General features: G+C 65.1%; 1 protein-coding gene across 1 annotated transcript; it reads right to left on the bottom strand.

Annotated features, from left to right (window-relative positions):
- Positions 1 to 333: 333 nt before the first annotated feature.
- Positions 334 to 15,984, bottom strand: NGFR (nerve growth factor receptor). Its single transcript, XM_084222290.1, has 6 exons — positions 15,892 to 15,984; positions 11,329 to 11,473; positions 6,044 to 6,403; positions 2,693 to 2,936; positions 1,474 to 1,634; positions 334 to 727 (listed from the first exon to the last, which is right to left on the bottom strand). Exons 1-6 carry the CDS (start codon positions 15,931 to 15,933, stop codon positions 426 to 428), a joined length of 1,254 nt encoding a protein of 417 aa, XP_084078416.1. The 5' UTR covers positions 15,934 to 15,984; the 3' UTR covers positions 334 to 425.

Raw genomic sequence — 15,984 nt, 5'->3', positions numbered from 1 at the left:
GGCCGCGCCCCCCGAATCCCCGCGGAGCTGTGGGGAGGCCGCCCCACAAATTTCACAGTGTGGGGAGCAGGATCCCCTCCCCCAGCCCCCCCGAGCCCCCAAACTCTGGGGCGGGGTCTCCAGGGCGCCCCAGCCCCGCCCTCCAGGTTTGGGGGGAAAACCGCCGGATTTGGGGGCGTTTGGAGGAAGAGGAGCCCCGGGGAGACGCGGCTGGAAGGAGAGGAGAGGAAAGGAGAGGAGAGGGCTGAGAGCACGGCGGTCTCCCCCGTGTCCATCTGTCCATCTGTCCATCCATCCCGCAGCCGGGATTCGGGGGCGGTGGCGGGATGGCGACACCACCAAGGGCCCGGTACCGCAACGGGGACCGACCCCGCCGCATCCCCCGGGGGGAACCGGGCGGGGACAGCGTCCCCGGGGGCCGCCCCTCAGACGGGGGAGGTGGCGGTGGACTGGCTGGCCAGGCTGTCGGCGATGTCGCCGCGCTGCAGGCGGCGCAGGGCGGCCAGCAGCGCGTCCAGCGTGGCCGACTCGCGGCCGGCCCAGTGCGCCAGCAGCGCCCGCGCCGGCGCCTCCTCCCGCGTGAAGGACTCGATCAGCTCCTCCTTGTAGCCCAGCTCCCCCGCCAGCCGCCGCCACGTCTCCTCGGCCGAGCTGCCCAGCAGCTTCTCCACCTCCTCCTGCTTGCTGGCCGGCAGCGCCGAGTACGGGCTGCCCTCGGCCTTGGGGGCTGCGGGGAGAGAGCGGGGAGAGGGATGGGACGGTGCCCCGGGGGTGTGCGTGTCTGCCCGGCCCTTCCCGGGTGTCCCTGTCCTTCCCCGGGTGTCCCTGTCCATCCTTAGGTGTCCCTGCCCTTCCCTAGATTGTCCCGGCCCTTCCCTGAATGTCCCTGCCCATCCTCCCTGCCCTTCCCTTCCCTGGGTGTCCCTGTCCTTCCCGGGGCGTCCCTGTCCATCCCAGGGTGTCCCTGCCTTTCCCCAGATTGTCCCTGCCCTTCCCCGGGTGTCCCTGCCCTTCCCTGGTTGTCCCTGTCTATCGTCCCTGCCCATCCCTGGGTGTCCCTGCCCATCCCTGAGTGTCCCTGTCCATCCTCCCTGTCCATCCCAGGGTGTCCCTGCCCATCCCAGGGTGTCCCTGCCCATCCCAGATTGTCCCTGTCCATCCTCCCTGTCCATCCCAGGGTGTCCCTGCCCATCCCAGATTGTCCCCACCCATCCCTGGCATATCCATGCCCATCCCAGATTGTCCCTGCCCACCCCAGAGGGTCCCACCTGGCCCCTGGGTGCCCCCTGCCCACCCCAGGGGGTCCCCCCTGCCCACCCTGGGTGCCCCCTGCCCACCCGAGAGGGTCCCCCTTGCCCACCCCAGAAAGTCCCACCTCACCCCTGGGTGCCCCTGCCCACCCCGGGGGTCCCACCTGGCCCCTGGGTGCCCCCTGCCCACGCTGGGTGCCCCTGCCCGCCCCGGGGGTCCCACCTGGCCCCTGGGTGCCCGGCCCGGGGGGCTGCTGCTCGTGCAGGCTCTGGCTGTCCACGGAGATGCCGCTGTCGCTGTGCAGCTTCTCCCCCTCGGGCGACGGCGTCTGGTTCACCGGGCGGTTGTTGGCGCCCTGCTTGTTCTGCTTGCAGCTGTTCCACCTGCGGGGACAGCCAGGGGACATCCCCGGGATGGCACGGGCTGGCACCTCCCCTGGGGCTTGTCCCAGACTCGGGTTTCTGCCCTGGAACCACTGCAGGGACGGGGACAGGGACAGGGACAGGGACAGGGATGGGGATGGGGATGGGGACGGGGATGGGACAGGGACAGGGATGGGGACGGGGACAGGGAGAGGGACAGGGATGGGACAGGGATGGGGACAGGGACGGGGACAGGGACAGGGATGGGGACAGGGATGGGGACAGGGACAGGGATGGGACAGGGATGGGGACGGGGACGGGGATGGGACAGGGACAGGGATGGGACAGGGACAGGGATGGGGACAGGGACAGGGATGGGACAGGGATGGGACAGGGATGGGACAGGGAACGGGAACGGGAATGGAAATTGGAATGGGGATGGGGACGGGGACAGGGACAGGGACGGGGACAGTGATGGGACAGGGATGGGACAGGGATGGGGACAGGGACGGGGACAGGGACAGGGATGGGGACAGGGACAGGGACAGGGACAGGGACAGGGACAGGGACAGGGACAGGGATGGGACAGGGACGGGGACAGGGACAGGGATGGGACAAGGATGGGACAGGGACAGGGACAAGGATGGGGACAGGGACACCACAGAGACAGGGACAGGGACAGGGGACAGGGACAGGAACAAGGGGGACAGGGATGGGACAGGGACAAGGACAGGGGTGCAGTGGGTCCCCCACCCTGCTGCCACCTCCCTCCTCGCCCCTCACCCAATTTTGGAAATCCGCCCGTCCTGGTCCCCTGTGGCTGTGGCACATCCAGAGTGGGGGTCCCACTGTTCCCCCCTCCCCAAATCCCTATCCCATCCCTGTCCCTATCCCATCCCTGTCCCATCCCTGTCCCTGTCCCTGTCCCATCCCTGTCCCCATCCCTATCCCTGTCCCTGTCCCTGTCCCTGTCCCATCCCTGTCCCATCCCTATCCCATCCCTGTCCCTGTCCCTGTCCCCGTCCCTGTCCCATCCCTGTCCCCAAATCCCTGTCCCTGTCCCTGTCCCATCCCGGTACCTCTTGAAGGCGATGTAGGCCACCAGCCCCACCACCACGGCGGCCAGGATGGAGCAGTAGACGGGGATGAGGTTGTCACTGCCGCCGTGGGTCACCACGGGCTGCGAGCTGCCCATGACGGTGGTGGCCGTGTCCCCCGCCGTGCTGGCCGCCACCTCGGTGCTCAGCGGCTCCCTGGTGGCCACCTCGGGGCTCTCGGAGCCCCCCAGGGACGGGGCCTGCGTGGTCCAGCGAGGGTGGAGCCCTGCCAGGGGGAGGGGATGGGACATCGGGGTCAGGACAGGCCACAGCTGTCCCCTGCCCCGGGGGTGGCTGTGGCGGTGTCACCGCTGTCCCAGCACAGCCCCCTCGGGGCACAGCCCCACGGCCGACCCCAAATCCAGGGAAGCGCCCCCAAAGGCCACCCCTCCACCCCAAACCCACCCAGGAGGGGTGACACGGCCCGGGTGACACAGCCCAGGTGCCCCTCGCCCCGCTCGGAGCCGCTCCCGCCGCGCCAGGCCCCGGCTCTGCCCCTTTCCCGGCCCCCGCGGCTCCGGCCGGGAGTGACCCCGATGGATCCTGCCACGCCCGGGCGTGTCCCAGGAGTGGCGGAGCCGTCTGGGCTTGCCCAGGGAAACGCAACACCTGGGTGCCACATCCATCCCATCCACCCCATCCCATCCCAGCCCATCCCATCCCACTGATCCCATCCATCCCATCCCATCCCATCCCATCCCATCCCATCCCATCCCATCCCATCCCATCCCATCCCATCCCATCCCACTGATCCCATCCCATCCCATCCCACCCCATCCCATCCACCCCATCCCATCCCATCCCATCCCATCCCATCCCATCCATCCCATCCCATCCCATGCCAGCCCATCCCATCCCATCCCACTGATCCCATCCCAGCCCATCCCATCCCACTGATCCCATCCCATCCCACTGATCCCATCCCACCCATCCCATCCCATCCCATCCCATCCCATCCCATCCCATCCCATCCCATCCCATCCCATCCCATCCATCCCATCCATCCCATCCCATCCCATCCCATCCCATCCCATCCCACTGATCCCATCCCATCCATCCCATCCCATCCCATCCCATCCATCCCATCCATCCCATCCCATCCCATCCCATCCCATCCCATCCTATCCCAATTCCCTCTCCAGGCCTTTGCCCGCTGCCAGGGCCGGGTTACCTCCCCCAGCCCATCCTGGAGCGAGGCTGAGCCAGGAACCCGGCCAGAGCTGGGACCTCGTCCTGCCACCCCCCTGTCACCCCCCTGTCACCCCCTGCCGTGTCCCAGTGCCATCCTGACATGTCCCTGTCCCATCCTGCCCTCCGTGTCCCTGTCCCATCCTGCCCTGCCGTGTCCCAGTGCCACCCTGCCGTGTCCCTGTCCCTGTCCCATCCTGCCCTGCCATGTCCCTGTCCCTGTCTTTTCCTGCCCTGCCGTGTCCCGGCCCCCGCTGCCCTTTGGGAGCCGCTCCAGGGCCCGCCAGGGACAAAGCCAGCCCTGTGTCCTTGACTTGTGGCTCCATTTACTCGACCCCTTGGCGGAGCCGCCCGGCCCGGCGGCGGCCGGGACAAAGCGCTTTTCTCCCGCCGCGCTCGGGGCAGGGAGCGGCGCCACTGCCGCCTGGAAACGCTGCTGGGCTGCCAGGAGCCCCGGGGGGAGCAGCCCTGGTGGGGACAGCCCTGGTGGGAGCAGCCCTGGCTGGAGCAGCCCTGGTGGGATCAGCCCTGGTGGGATCAGCCCCCTCTGGATCAGCCCCTCTGGTGGGAGCAGCCCTGGTGGGGACAGCCCTGGCTGGAGCAGCCCTGGTGGGAGCAGCCCTGGTGGGAGCAGCCCTGGTGGGATCAGCCCCTCTGGAGCAGCCGTGACAGTGACACACACTGGGCACACACCGGGCACACACCAGGAACGTGACAGTGACACACACCGGGGACAACCCTGCGGTGGCCTCAGAGCCGCGACAACGGCACACACCGGGAACAACCCTGTGGTGGCAGCACAGCTGTGACAGTGACACACACCGGGAATGTCCCTGCGGTGGCAACACCGGGAACGTGACAACGACACACACCGGGCACACACCGGGAACGTGACGACACACACCGGGCACACACCGGGAACGTCCCTGTGGTGGCAACACAGCCGTGACAGTGACACACACCAGGGACATCTCTGTGGTGGCAGCACAGCCGTGACAATGACACACACCGGGAACGTGACAATGGCACACACCGGGGATGTCCCTGCGGTGGCAGCACAGCTGTGACAGTGACACACACCGGGAACGAGAATGACCCTGCGGTGGCAGTACAGCCGCGACAGTGACACACACCGGGGACATCCCTGCGGTGGCAGCACAGCCGTGACAGTGACACACACCGGGCACACACTGGGAACGTGACAATGACACACACCGGGAACGGGAACGACCCTGAGGTGGCAGTACAGCCACGACAGTGACACACACCGGGCACACACCGGGAACGCCCCTGCGGTGGCAGCACAGCTGTGACAGTGTCACAGCGACCCCTCTTACCCCAGAGCCGTGACAGTGTCACAGTGACCCCTCTTACCCCAGAGCCACGACAGTGTCACAGCGACTCCTCTTACCCCAGAGCCGTGACAGTGACACAGCGACTCCTCTTACCCCAGAGCCGTGACAGTGACACAGTGACCCCTCTTACCCCAGAGCCATGACAATGACACAATGACCCCTCTTACCCCAGAGCCGTGACAATGACACAGCGACTCCTCTTACCCCAGAGCCATGACAATGACACAATGACCCCTCTTACCCCAGAGCCGTGACAATGACACAATGACCCCCTCTTACCCCAGAGCCGTGACAGTGTCACAGTGACCCCTCTTACCCCAGAGCCGTGACAATGACACAATGACCCCTCTTACCCCAGAGCCGTGACAATGACACAATGACCCCCTCTTACCCCAGAGCCGTGACAGTGTCACAGTGACCCCTCTTACCCCAGAGCCGTGACAATGACACAATGACCCCTCTTACCCCAGAGCCGTGACAATGACACAGCGACTCCTCTTACCCCAGAGCCATGACAATGACACAATGACCCCTCTTACCCCAGAGCCATGACAATGACACAGCGACCCCTCCTACCCCAGAGCCGTGACAGTGTCACAGTGACCCCTCTTACCCCAGAGCCGTGACAGTGTCACAGCGACTCCTCTTACCCCAGAGCCGTGACAATGACACAGTGACCCCTCTTACCCCAGAGCTGTGACAATGACACAGCGACTCCTCTTACCCCAGAGCCGTGACAGTGTCACCTCTTACCCCAGAGCCGTGACAATGACACAGCGACCCCTCTTACCCCGGCACTCCGCGTCCGCCGTGGCCGTGCACTCCCGCACCAGCACCTCGTTCTCCTCGCAGGTGGTGCAGGGCAGGCAGGGATCCACGAAGTTGGCCTCGCTGGAGAAGGTGCCCTCGGGGCACTCCTCGCACACGGTGTCCTGCGAGTCCTTGCAGGGGAACATGAGGCCGAAGCCCACCTGGCAGACGCGGCACTCGCGGCAGCCGCCGCTGCTCTCGTCCTGGAAGTAGCCGTAGGCGCAGCGGCAGACGGCGTCGTCGGTCTCCACGCAGGGCGCCGACATGCTCTGCAGCCCCTCGCACTGCGTGCACGGCTTGCACGGCTCCGTGGCGCTGGCCGTGTCCGAGAAGGTGACGCCTGATGGAGGGAGAGGGGTGGGAGCGAAGCCCGGCTTCATTGCGCTCTGGGGGTCGCGCCTCTGCGGCTCTGCTTCCCGTCAATGCCTCCAGCATTCCCGCAGGAATTCCCAGCTCCACATCTCTCAGGCTCGTCAGCCCATTCGAACCTTCCCCATTCTCCAGCAATTCCCAGTTTGGAGCATCGTGCCAGGCTCAGCTTCCCAGTAACACCTTCCCCATTCCCACCTCCTCATCCCATTCCCACCTCCTCATCCCATTCACGCCTCCTCATCACATTCCCGCCTCCTCATCCCATTCCCTCCTCCTCATCCCATTCCCACCTTCTCATCCCATTCACGCCTCCTCATCCCATTCCTCTGCAGTTCCCAGTTCTGAGCATCCTTCCAGGCTCAACTTTCCAGTAACATCCTCCCCATTCCCGCCTCCTCATCCCATTCCCACCTCCTCATCCCATTCATCTGCAATTTCCAGTTTCGAGCATCATTCCAGGCTCATCTTCCCAGTAACACCTTCTCCATTCCCGCCTCCTCATCCCATTCCCGCCTCCTCATCCCATTCCCCCCTCCTCATCCCATTCACGCCTCCTCGTCCCATTCACGCCTCCTCATCCCATTCACGCCTCCTCATCCCATTCACGCCTCCTCATCCCATTCCTCTGCAGTTCCCAGTTTGGAGCATCCTTCCAGGCTCAGCTTTGCATTAACACCTGCACCATTCTAACCACAATTCCCAGATTCCCAGCTCCAGCACACTCCGGGTTCCCCTTCCCACTGACAGCTTCCCCATTCTCCAGCAATTCCCAGTTTGGAGCTTCCCAGTTTGGCTCATCTTCCCAGTAACATCCTCCCCATTCCCGCCTCATCATCCCATTCACACTTCCCCCATTCTCCAGCAATTCCCAGTTTGGAGCATAGTGCCAGGCTCAGCTTCCCAGTAACACCTTCCCCATTCCCACCTCCTCATCCCATTCACACCTCCTCATCCCATTCCCTCCTCCTCATCCCATTCACGCCTCCTCATCCCATTCCTCTGCAGTTCCAAGTTTCCTTCCAGGCTCATCTTCCCAGTAACATCTTCCCCATTCCCGCCTCATCACCCCATTCCCACCTCCTCATCCCATTCACACCTCCTCATCCCCATTCCCACCTCCTCATCCCCATTCCCACCTCAATTCCCAGTTTGGAGCATCCTTCCAGGCTCAGCTTCCCATTGACACTTGCACCATTCCCGCCTCCTCATCCCATTCCCTCCTCCTCATCCCATTCCCTCCTCCTCATCCCATTCCCATCTCCTCATCCCATTCCCTCCTCCTCATCCCATTCCTGCCTCCTCATCCCATTCCCTCCTCATCCCATTCCCACCTCCTCATCCCATTCCTTCCTCCTCATCCCATTCCCTTCTCATCCCATTCCTGCCTCCTCATCCCATTCCCACCTCATCCCATTCCCACCTCCTCATCCCATTCCCACCTCCTCATCCCATTCCCTCCCCAATTCCCATCTCCCCGAGGGCCCAGCCGGCTGCGCTGCCCAAGTGCCCATCCCAGCGCTCTCCGCTCCCGTCCCCGCGCTAATTCCCGATTTTATTCCCCTTTCTGACCTCCCGCCGGTCCCCCGGGCCATCCCCGCCCCTCACATCCCCCCCACATCCTGCCGGTGTCCCCGGGGCCCCGCGCGTCCCCGCTGCGGGCGCGGTGGCGGTGACAGCGCTGAAGCGCTGACTCTGCCTGACCCCGCGGCTCCTCCTGCGCTCCGGTTTCACCCCGCAGGACGCGCTGCGGGGGAAATCAATCCCCGGCCCCGCCGTGCCCGCTCCCGGAGGAGTTCGGGGATATTTTTAGCCGCGGAAGAGGCAGCGGAGCCCGTCCTGGAGGGCGCAGCTGCCGCTGCTGCCCCCGCGCCGGCCGCTCCCGGCGATCCCACCGCAGCTCCCGCCCCATCCCGGGGAAATTCCAGCCCCAGGGATGGAGAAGGGGCCGGGGAGCGCGGCTGCGATCCCTGCGACCCCTGGTCAGCCCCAGGGATGGTGCTGGGAATGGGTTCGGGCTCCCAGCGTCTTCCCCGGGGAGACCAAGGACGGGAATTTCGTGCTGATCCAGCGGGGGATGAAGCACCGCGGGGGAGGGATGGAGGTTCCATCCCAGCCTCGGATTTTTCCCATCCCCAACACCTTCCCTCACCCCGTGCCTGTGTGTCCTGGCTTTCCCTGGACCTGCAGAGGACGCAGAGTCACAAAATCCGGGAATGATTTGGGACAGGAGACCCAAATCCAAACCCCACCCAGCTCCTGGACAGGGACCCCTCCCGCTACCCCAGGCTGCTCCCGAGTCCATCCTCGGCCACTCCGGGGGACGGGGCAGCCGCGGCTCCCCGGGCCCCGCCGTCCCCGCCGCTGCCAGCCCTGCCCCGTGCCCGAGCAGCGCCGGAGCAGCCCCGGGGCGGCACACGCGGCTCCCATTAACCTGGGCTCATGCCTCGCATTATCCTGAATTATTGATGGGCGCCATTAGAGCGGGGAAGTGGCCAGGAAAGGCTTTCGGCTGAGTGGGCACATTTGCAGTGGCAGCCGAAGGGATCTGAGCTGAGCAATTACAGCCCAGCTCCAAACGGGGCCCTCGCCCCCAGCCCTCCCTCCCCCGGAGGATAAATAAATCATCAGGCAGCCCTGGGGGGGCTGAGATGGGGGAAAAAGGGGGAATTAGAGCGAACCCTCCCTTTTGGGGTGGTTTCTGGCAGCCCCCCGGGCTTTGGCAGGGGCTGGGCTTCGGTTGCAGCGGGTTTTTTCCGGAACGTTCCCCCCGCGGGTCGGGAACGCGTCCAAGGGAGTGCTCGGAGGAGGCAGCCCCGGGGGCAGGTGGGGACCCTCGGCCGTGCCCACATTCCTGGGGTGCAGTCGGGAGGCTGTGCCAGGAGCGGGGCTGCCTCCACCTGCCCGGCCTGTGGCAGCAGGATCCGGGGGGATCCGGGGGGGTCCAGGGGGTTCAGGGCCATAGGGGTCCTCTCCCCATCCCAGCAAAGGACAGATGCAGGGTTTGCAGTTTTCCTTCCCTTGACGCCCCAAAATCCCTCTCAGGGAAGAGCTGAGGGTGGGGAGGAACTTTTCCCATACTGGGATCCATCCCCACTGGGATCCATTCTCCACTGGGATCCATCCCTCACTGGGATCCATCCCCACTGGGATCCATCCCTCTCTGGGATCCATCCATCCCCCACTGGGATCCATCCCTGACTGGGATCCATCCCTCTCTGGGATCCATCCCTCACTGGGATCCATCTCCACTGGGATCCATCCCCACTGGGATCCATCCCTGACTGGGATCCATCCCTCACTGGGATCCATCCCTCACTGGGATCCATCCCTCTCTGGGATCCATCCCTGACTGGGATCCATTCCCACTGGGATCCATCCCTCACTGGGATCCATCCTCCCTAGGATCCATCCCCGACTGGGATCCATCCCTCTCTGGGATCCATCCCCACTGGGATCCATCCCTCTCTGGGATCCATCCCCACTGGGATCCATCCCTCTCTGGGATCCATCCCCACTGGGATCCATCCCTCTCTGGGATCCATCCCCCTCTGGGATCCATCCCTCACTGGGATCCATCCCTCACTGGGATCCATCCCCCACTGGGATCCATCCCTGACTGGGATCCATCCCTCTCTGGGATCCATCCCCCACTGGGATCCATCCCTGACTGGGATCCATCCCTCTCTGGGATCTGGGATCCATCCCTTACTAGGATCCATCCCTCACTGGGATCCATTCCCCAATGGGATCCATACCCAATGGGATCCATCCCTCCCTGGGATCCATCCTCACTGGGATCCATCCCTCACTGGGATCTATCACTGACTGGGATCCATCCCCACTGGGATCCATCCCCACTGGGATCCATCCCTCACTGGGATCCATCCCTCCCTGGGATCCATCCCCTCGGCCAGGAGGGATCCGGCCCCGTTTCCCGGCCGGGCACGGGCAGGCAGGGCTGTCCATCGATTTCTCAGGACGCTCAGGTATTTTTAGCCCTGCCCTGGCTCTGCTCTGTCCATGCTTGGCTCCTCCAGCCTCCTCTGCCTCCTGTCTGCTCCCTCCCCGCCCCAAACCCCCCTGAGCACATCCCAAACCCCCCTGAGCACATCCCAAACCCCCCTGAGAACATCCCAAACCCCCCCCGAGCAAGGCACCATCCCAAACCCCCCATAGCACATCCCAACCCCACTGAGCACATCCCAAATCCCCCCTGAGCAAGGCACCATCCCAAAGCTATGTCTGGGATCATCCCAAACCCTCCTGAGCACATCCCAAACCCCCCCTGAGCACATCCCAAAGCCCCCCCGAGCAAGGCACCATCCCAAACCCCCCAAAACCACATCACCATCCCAGACCTGTGCCTGGCATCATCCCAAACCCCCCTGAGCACATCCCAAACCTGAGCCTGGGACCATCCCAAACCCTCCCTGAGCCTGGGACCATCCCAAACCTGAGCCTGAGTCCATCCCAATCCTGAGCCTGGGACCATCCCAAACCCCCCCTGAGCACTGCACCGTCCCAAACCTGAGCCTTGGGACCATCCCAAACCCCCCTGAGCACATCCCAAACCCCCCCTGAGCACATCCCAAAAACTCCCCTGAGCACATCCCAAACCCTCCCTGAGCCCGGGACCATCCCAAACCTGTGCCTGGGACCATCCCAACCCCCCCCCCTCCCCGTGCCTGAGAGCCCTGCCCAGACCCCACTGTGGGGCTCTGCCCTTCCCCACACCCCAAACTCCCATTTTGGGTGAAGAATCCCCCAATTTAACCCATCCCCCAATTTAACCCATCCTTTCCCCATGATCCACCCCGAGCCCCTCCTGGGAACGCTGTGACCCTTCCAGGGGGGGACACGAGGGGGGGTTTGGGGGGCCCTGGGGGTACTCACTGTCCAGGCAGGGCTCGCAGACCGTCTGGTTGACCCCGCAGGGCTGCACCACGCCCTCGCCCACGTTGCAGAGCCGGCAGCACTCCCCGCCGGCCGTGAACAGCCTGGAGGCACAATCGTCCTTGGAGGCGCCAGCCCCGGGGCCCTGGCGGGAGAGCAGAGCCGGGAGGTCACTCCTGTCACCCCTGTCACTCCTGTCACCCCCCCCGGGGATGTGACAGCTCCGGAAGGGCCTGCCCTGGGGATGATTTGGGGGGAAAAGCGCTTTTCCAGGCAAAATTCACTCCTTGGGAAAGGCGCTGTGTCTGGAGGGAGCTCGCCGAACCCCAGGGTGGTTTGGGGTGATGTGGCCTCTGTTTGTCCTTGTCCCTCCCTCAGCCACCTCCCCTAAGGGCGCTGTGCCACCCTCGGGGGGCTCAGCCCTTCCCGGCTGAGAGGAGAGGAGGAATTCCCGGCTGGATGGAGGGTCTGGAGAGCCTGGGGGGCACCTCTGCCCCCCCAAACCCCCCTGGACACCAGAAATGGGGAGCTGAGGGAGCGGCAGGAGCTTTGGTGACCTCCCCGTCTGGTGACACCGGGTGTCCCTGCTGCTACAACCCGTCACCACGCCTGAAAGCCACCTGAATTCATCAAGCCACCCCTCTGCAGCCCGGGGAGGGCCGAGCTGCCCCCCAAAACCCCTCCCGGCCGGAGCCCGGGGTGCAGGAGCGCTGTCCCGCCGCTCCCAGCCCTGCCAGCCCTCCTCCGCTCGCATCCCCGCGCCGCTCCCTCCCTCCGCCACCCACCCACGGCTGATTTTGGGGAAGGGGAAGGGGGGGAGAGGCTCGGGGGAGCATCTGGCGGCCTCGTCAGCGCCTTGGCCGCGTCCCCGCGCTCGGTGCGGCGCTCGGAGCTCCGCACGCCGCATCCGGCGGGGCCGAGACAATGGAGCGCCAATTCCAGGCAGCTGAATGACAAAGTGCTCCAATTACCCCGCGCTGCGAGGCGGCCGCTCCCCCTCCCCGCCGCGGCTCCGCCAGCCCGCCCTGGCAGCCCCTTCTTCCAGACCCTTTCTCCAGAACCTTTTTCCAGACCCTTTTCCCAGGCCCTTTTTCCAGACCCTTTTCCAGAACATTTTTTCAGACCTTTTTTCCAGATCCTTTTCCCAGGCCCTTTTCCTCCCAGATCCTTTTCTCAAACCCTTTTCCCAGACCTTTTTTCCAGTTATTTTTCCCAAACCCTTTTTCCCAGATCCTTTCCCAAACCCTTTTTCCCAGATCATTTTCCCAGATCCTTTTCCCAGACCCTTTTCCCAAGCCCTTTTCCCAAACCATTTTCCCAGATCTTTTTCCCAATCCTTTTCCCAATCCCTTTTCCCAGGCCCTTTTTCCAAACCCTTTCCCCAGACTATTTTCCCAGATCCTTTTCCCAATCCCTTTTCCCAGATCCTTTCCCCAATCCCTTTTCCCAGATCCTTTTTCCAGACCATTTTCCCAGACCCTTTTTCCAGACCTTTTCCCAATCCCTTTTCCCAGATCCTTTTCCCAATCCCTTTTCCCAGATCCTTTCCCCAATCCCTTTTCCCAGATCCTTTCCCCAATCCCTTTTCCCAGATCCTTTTTCCAGACCCTTTTTTCCAGATCTTTTTCCCAATCCCTTTTCCCAGGCCCTTTTTCCAAGCCCTTTTCCCTCTCCAGGAGGGTTTGGAATATCGTGAACGCCCCCAGCACCCCGAATGTCCCCTGGGAAGGGGTTTGGGGTGAGGTGGTGCCCACCCGTGGGGGGCACATTTGGGGTTTTGGAGCCAAGCTGGGCACAGCCCATCCCACTGGGGCAGGGTTTGGCAGCTCACCCTTCCCTGGGATGCGCTTCCAGCAGCCGGGAATGGGGCTGGCAGTGACCGGGCTGGCCACGGGGCACCCAGAGCATCCCACGATCCCAGAGCTTCCAGAGATTCCAGAGATCCCAGAGATCCCAGAGCTTTCCCTGATCCCAGAGCTTCCCATGATCCTGGAGCTTCCCATGATCTGATCCCAGAACTTCCCATGATCCCAGATCTCCCCTGATCCCAGAGCTTCCCCTGATCCCAGATCTCCCCTGATCCCAGAACATCCCGTAATCCCAGATCTTCCCGTGATCCCAGAGCTTCCTGGGATCCCAGAGCTTTCCCTGATCCCAGATCTTCCCCTGATCCCAGAGCTTCCCTGATCCCAAAGCTTCCCCGGTTCCCAGAGCATCCCATGACCCCAGAGCTTCCCCTGATCCCAGAGCTTCCCCTGATCCCAGATCTTCCCCTGATCCCAGAGTTTCCCCTGATCCCAGAGTTTCCTGTGATCCCAGATCTCCCCTGATCCCAGAGCTTCCCCTGATCCCAGAGCTTTCCCTGATCCCAGAGCTTTCCCTGATCCCAAAGCTTTCCCTGATCCCAAAGCTTTCCCTGATCCCAGATCTCCCCTGATACCAATCTTCCCCTGATCCCAATCTTCCCCTGATCCCAATCTTCCCGTGATCCCAGATCTTCCCCTGATCCCAGAGCTTCCCCTGATCCCAGAGCTTCCCCTGATCCCAGATCTCCCCTGATCCCAATCTTCCCCTGATCCCAGATCTCCCCTGATCCCAGATCTCCCCTGATCCCAAAGCTTCCCCTGATCCCAGATCTCCCCATATCCCAAAGCTTCCCATGATCCCAGACCTTCCTGCCATCCCAGATCTCCCCGTACCCCAAACCCTCTCCCCACCCTGACCTTCCAGCTCCCCACAGCTGCGAGCAGCCCGCGTGGGCCGGGCCTGGCCGGGCCACCCGGCTCCGCTCCCGGGCCACCTGTCCCCTCCCCGCCGCCTCCCCCGCCCACGGTCCCCGCTCGCCGCGGAAAAGGCGATTCCCCGCTCCAGGTGCCGCGGGCCCCCTCGCTCCGGGGGTTTCCCTTCGGGGCTGGGGGCTCCGAGCCCCCCCGAGCCGGGGAAGGGGCACCTGGTCCGCGTTAGGCCGCGGAAATGCGCGCGTTATTAGCGCGGTGCCGGTGACAAAGCCGCGGAATTAACGCCATAAAGCACCCTGACAGCTGGCCCGGCCGGGAGGGCGCAGGCGACACCTCTGGAAGCTCGAAATTGCTTTAGGAGCCGGCTCGGGGGGGTTGGAGGCCGGGCAGGCGCTGCTGGGTGAGGACGGAGCCGCTCCGAGCGGGATTTCGGAGCCCTGGCAAGGCGGGGATGCTCCAGCTGGAGACGAGCCCGGCTGCGAGATCCGAGCCCGGCGGCGAGATCCGAGCCTGACGGGCGCGCTCTGCCTCTCTTGGCCGAGCACCGCGCCTGGGAGAGGCCAAATCCCGGCTCCCAGCGGCTCCCGAAGTTTGGGCAGCTCGGGGAGCCACGTCCGAGCGCCGCGGCTCCGGCCGGCCCTGGGAGGTACCGAGCGGCGGGCGCGGGGATCCCGGCGGTTTCGGGGGGTCTCGGGGTGCGGGGGGTCCTGGGATGCGGGCACAGCTGTGTGGGCACAGCCGGGGTCCCCGTTGTCCCCCCGGGACGCTCCCAGCCCCGCAGGTGCAGTTCCGGAGGGCAGACGCAGCCCCCGAGGTGACCCCGGGGCAGGGCAGCGGCGATTTGGGGACATCTGCAGCAGGCGGGGGGGGGCGAGAGGGCGACGCCCGGGGGAAGGGGGGATGGTTGGGATCCATCCGGCTGGGACAGCTCCGGACTCTCCTGACCCCCCAGCGGTCCCGGGGGAGTTTGGACCCCCCGATCCCGTGGGGGTGAGGGGGAAGGACCCCCCCGGCACGGCGGTGCCAGCCCCGCTCCGCTCCTCAGCCCCTGCCCGGAGCCGCTGAACTCTGCCTTCAATATCCTGCCCGAGGGGTGTCCGGCTGCCTGACGGCCCCCCTGGGACCCCCGGCAAATCCTGCCCCCAAAAAAGCCCCGTTCCTGTCCCAGCTGTGGGTCTGGACACCCCGGCCCCACTCCGGGCACTCCCCTCTCTGCTGGCCCCCCCGGGCCCTGCCCTGAAGTTTTTTGTCTGCGGCACAGGGCGAGGGCTCTGCCCGGGGGAAAAGGGTCTCAGCCTCAGCTCTGGGGCAGTTCGGAGCCGGGAAAGTCTGGCAGAGGTTTGGGGGATGCGCGGGGGGCAGGTGATGAAGGCACCGGGGGGGTTCTGCCCCCGCTCCCCTCGGGCTGGGGCTCCGTCACCCTTTGCAGCGGCAGCGCTCGGGGCAGCGGCACCGGAGGGGCTGCCGGACCCCCATCCCCACCCAGCTCCGCACGCCCCCTCTCTCCGCACCCCACAGAGCTCTGCCCGCCCCGCCCGGGGCTCTCCGGTGCCCCCGGGACCCTCCAGCCCCGCACGGCGGGGACCCCGCTCCCGCCTGCGCTGTCCCCTGCCCCTCACCCGCGGGGCTCCCATCCCGGAGCCCCCGCGACCCTCCGAACACCCCCGTGCGAATCCTCCGGGCCCCTCCATCCCGCCCCCGCCCGGTGCCTCGGGCACTCTCCATCCCCCGGTGCCTCCGGGGCCGCTCCCGGTGCCCCCGGGACGCTGCATCCCCTCCCCGCCGGGGCTCGGGGGCTGCCCCGGGCGCTGCTCCCCGCACTCACCGCCGGCAGCAGGAGCAGCAGCAGCGGCAGGAGCCCGGCCATGGCGGGGGGCAGCGGGGCCGGTGACACCCCCGGGAGCCGGAGCGCGGCCGG

This window comes from Fringilla coelebs (genome assembly GCF_963513975.1).
Source record: "Fringilla coelebs genome assembly, chromosome: 27".
Lineage (NCBI taxonomy): Eukaryota > Metazoa > Chordata > Aves > Passeriformes > Fringillidae > Fringilla > Fringilla coelebs.
Note: the sequence above shows the minus strand (reverse complement) of the source record. Positions and strands in the feature narration are given on the sequence as shown.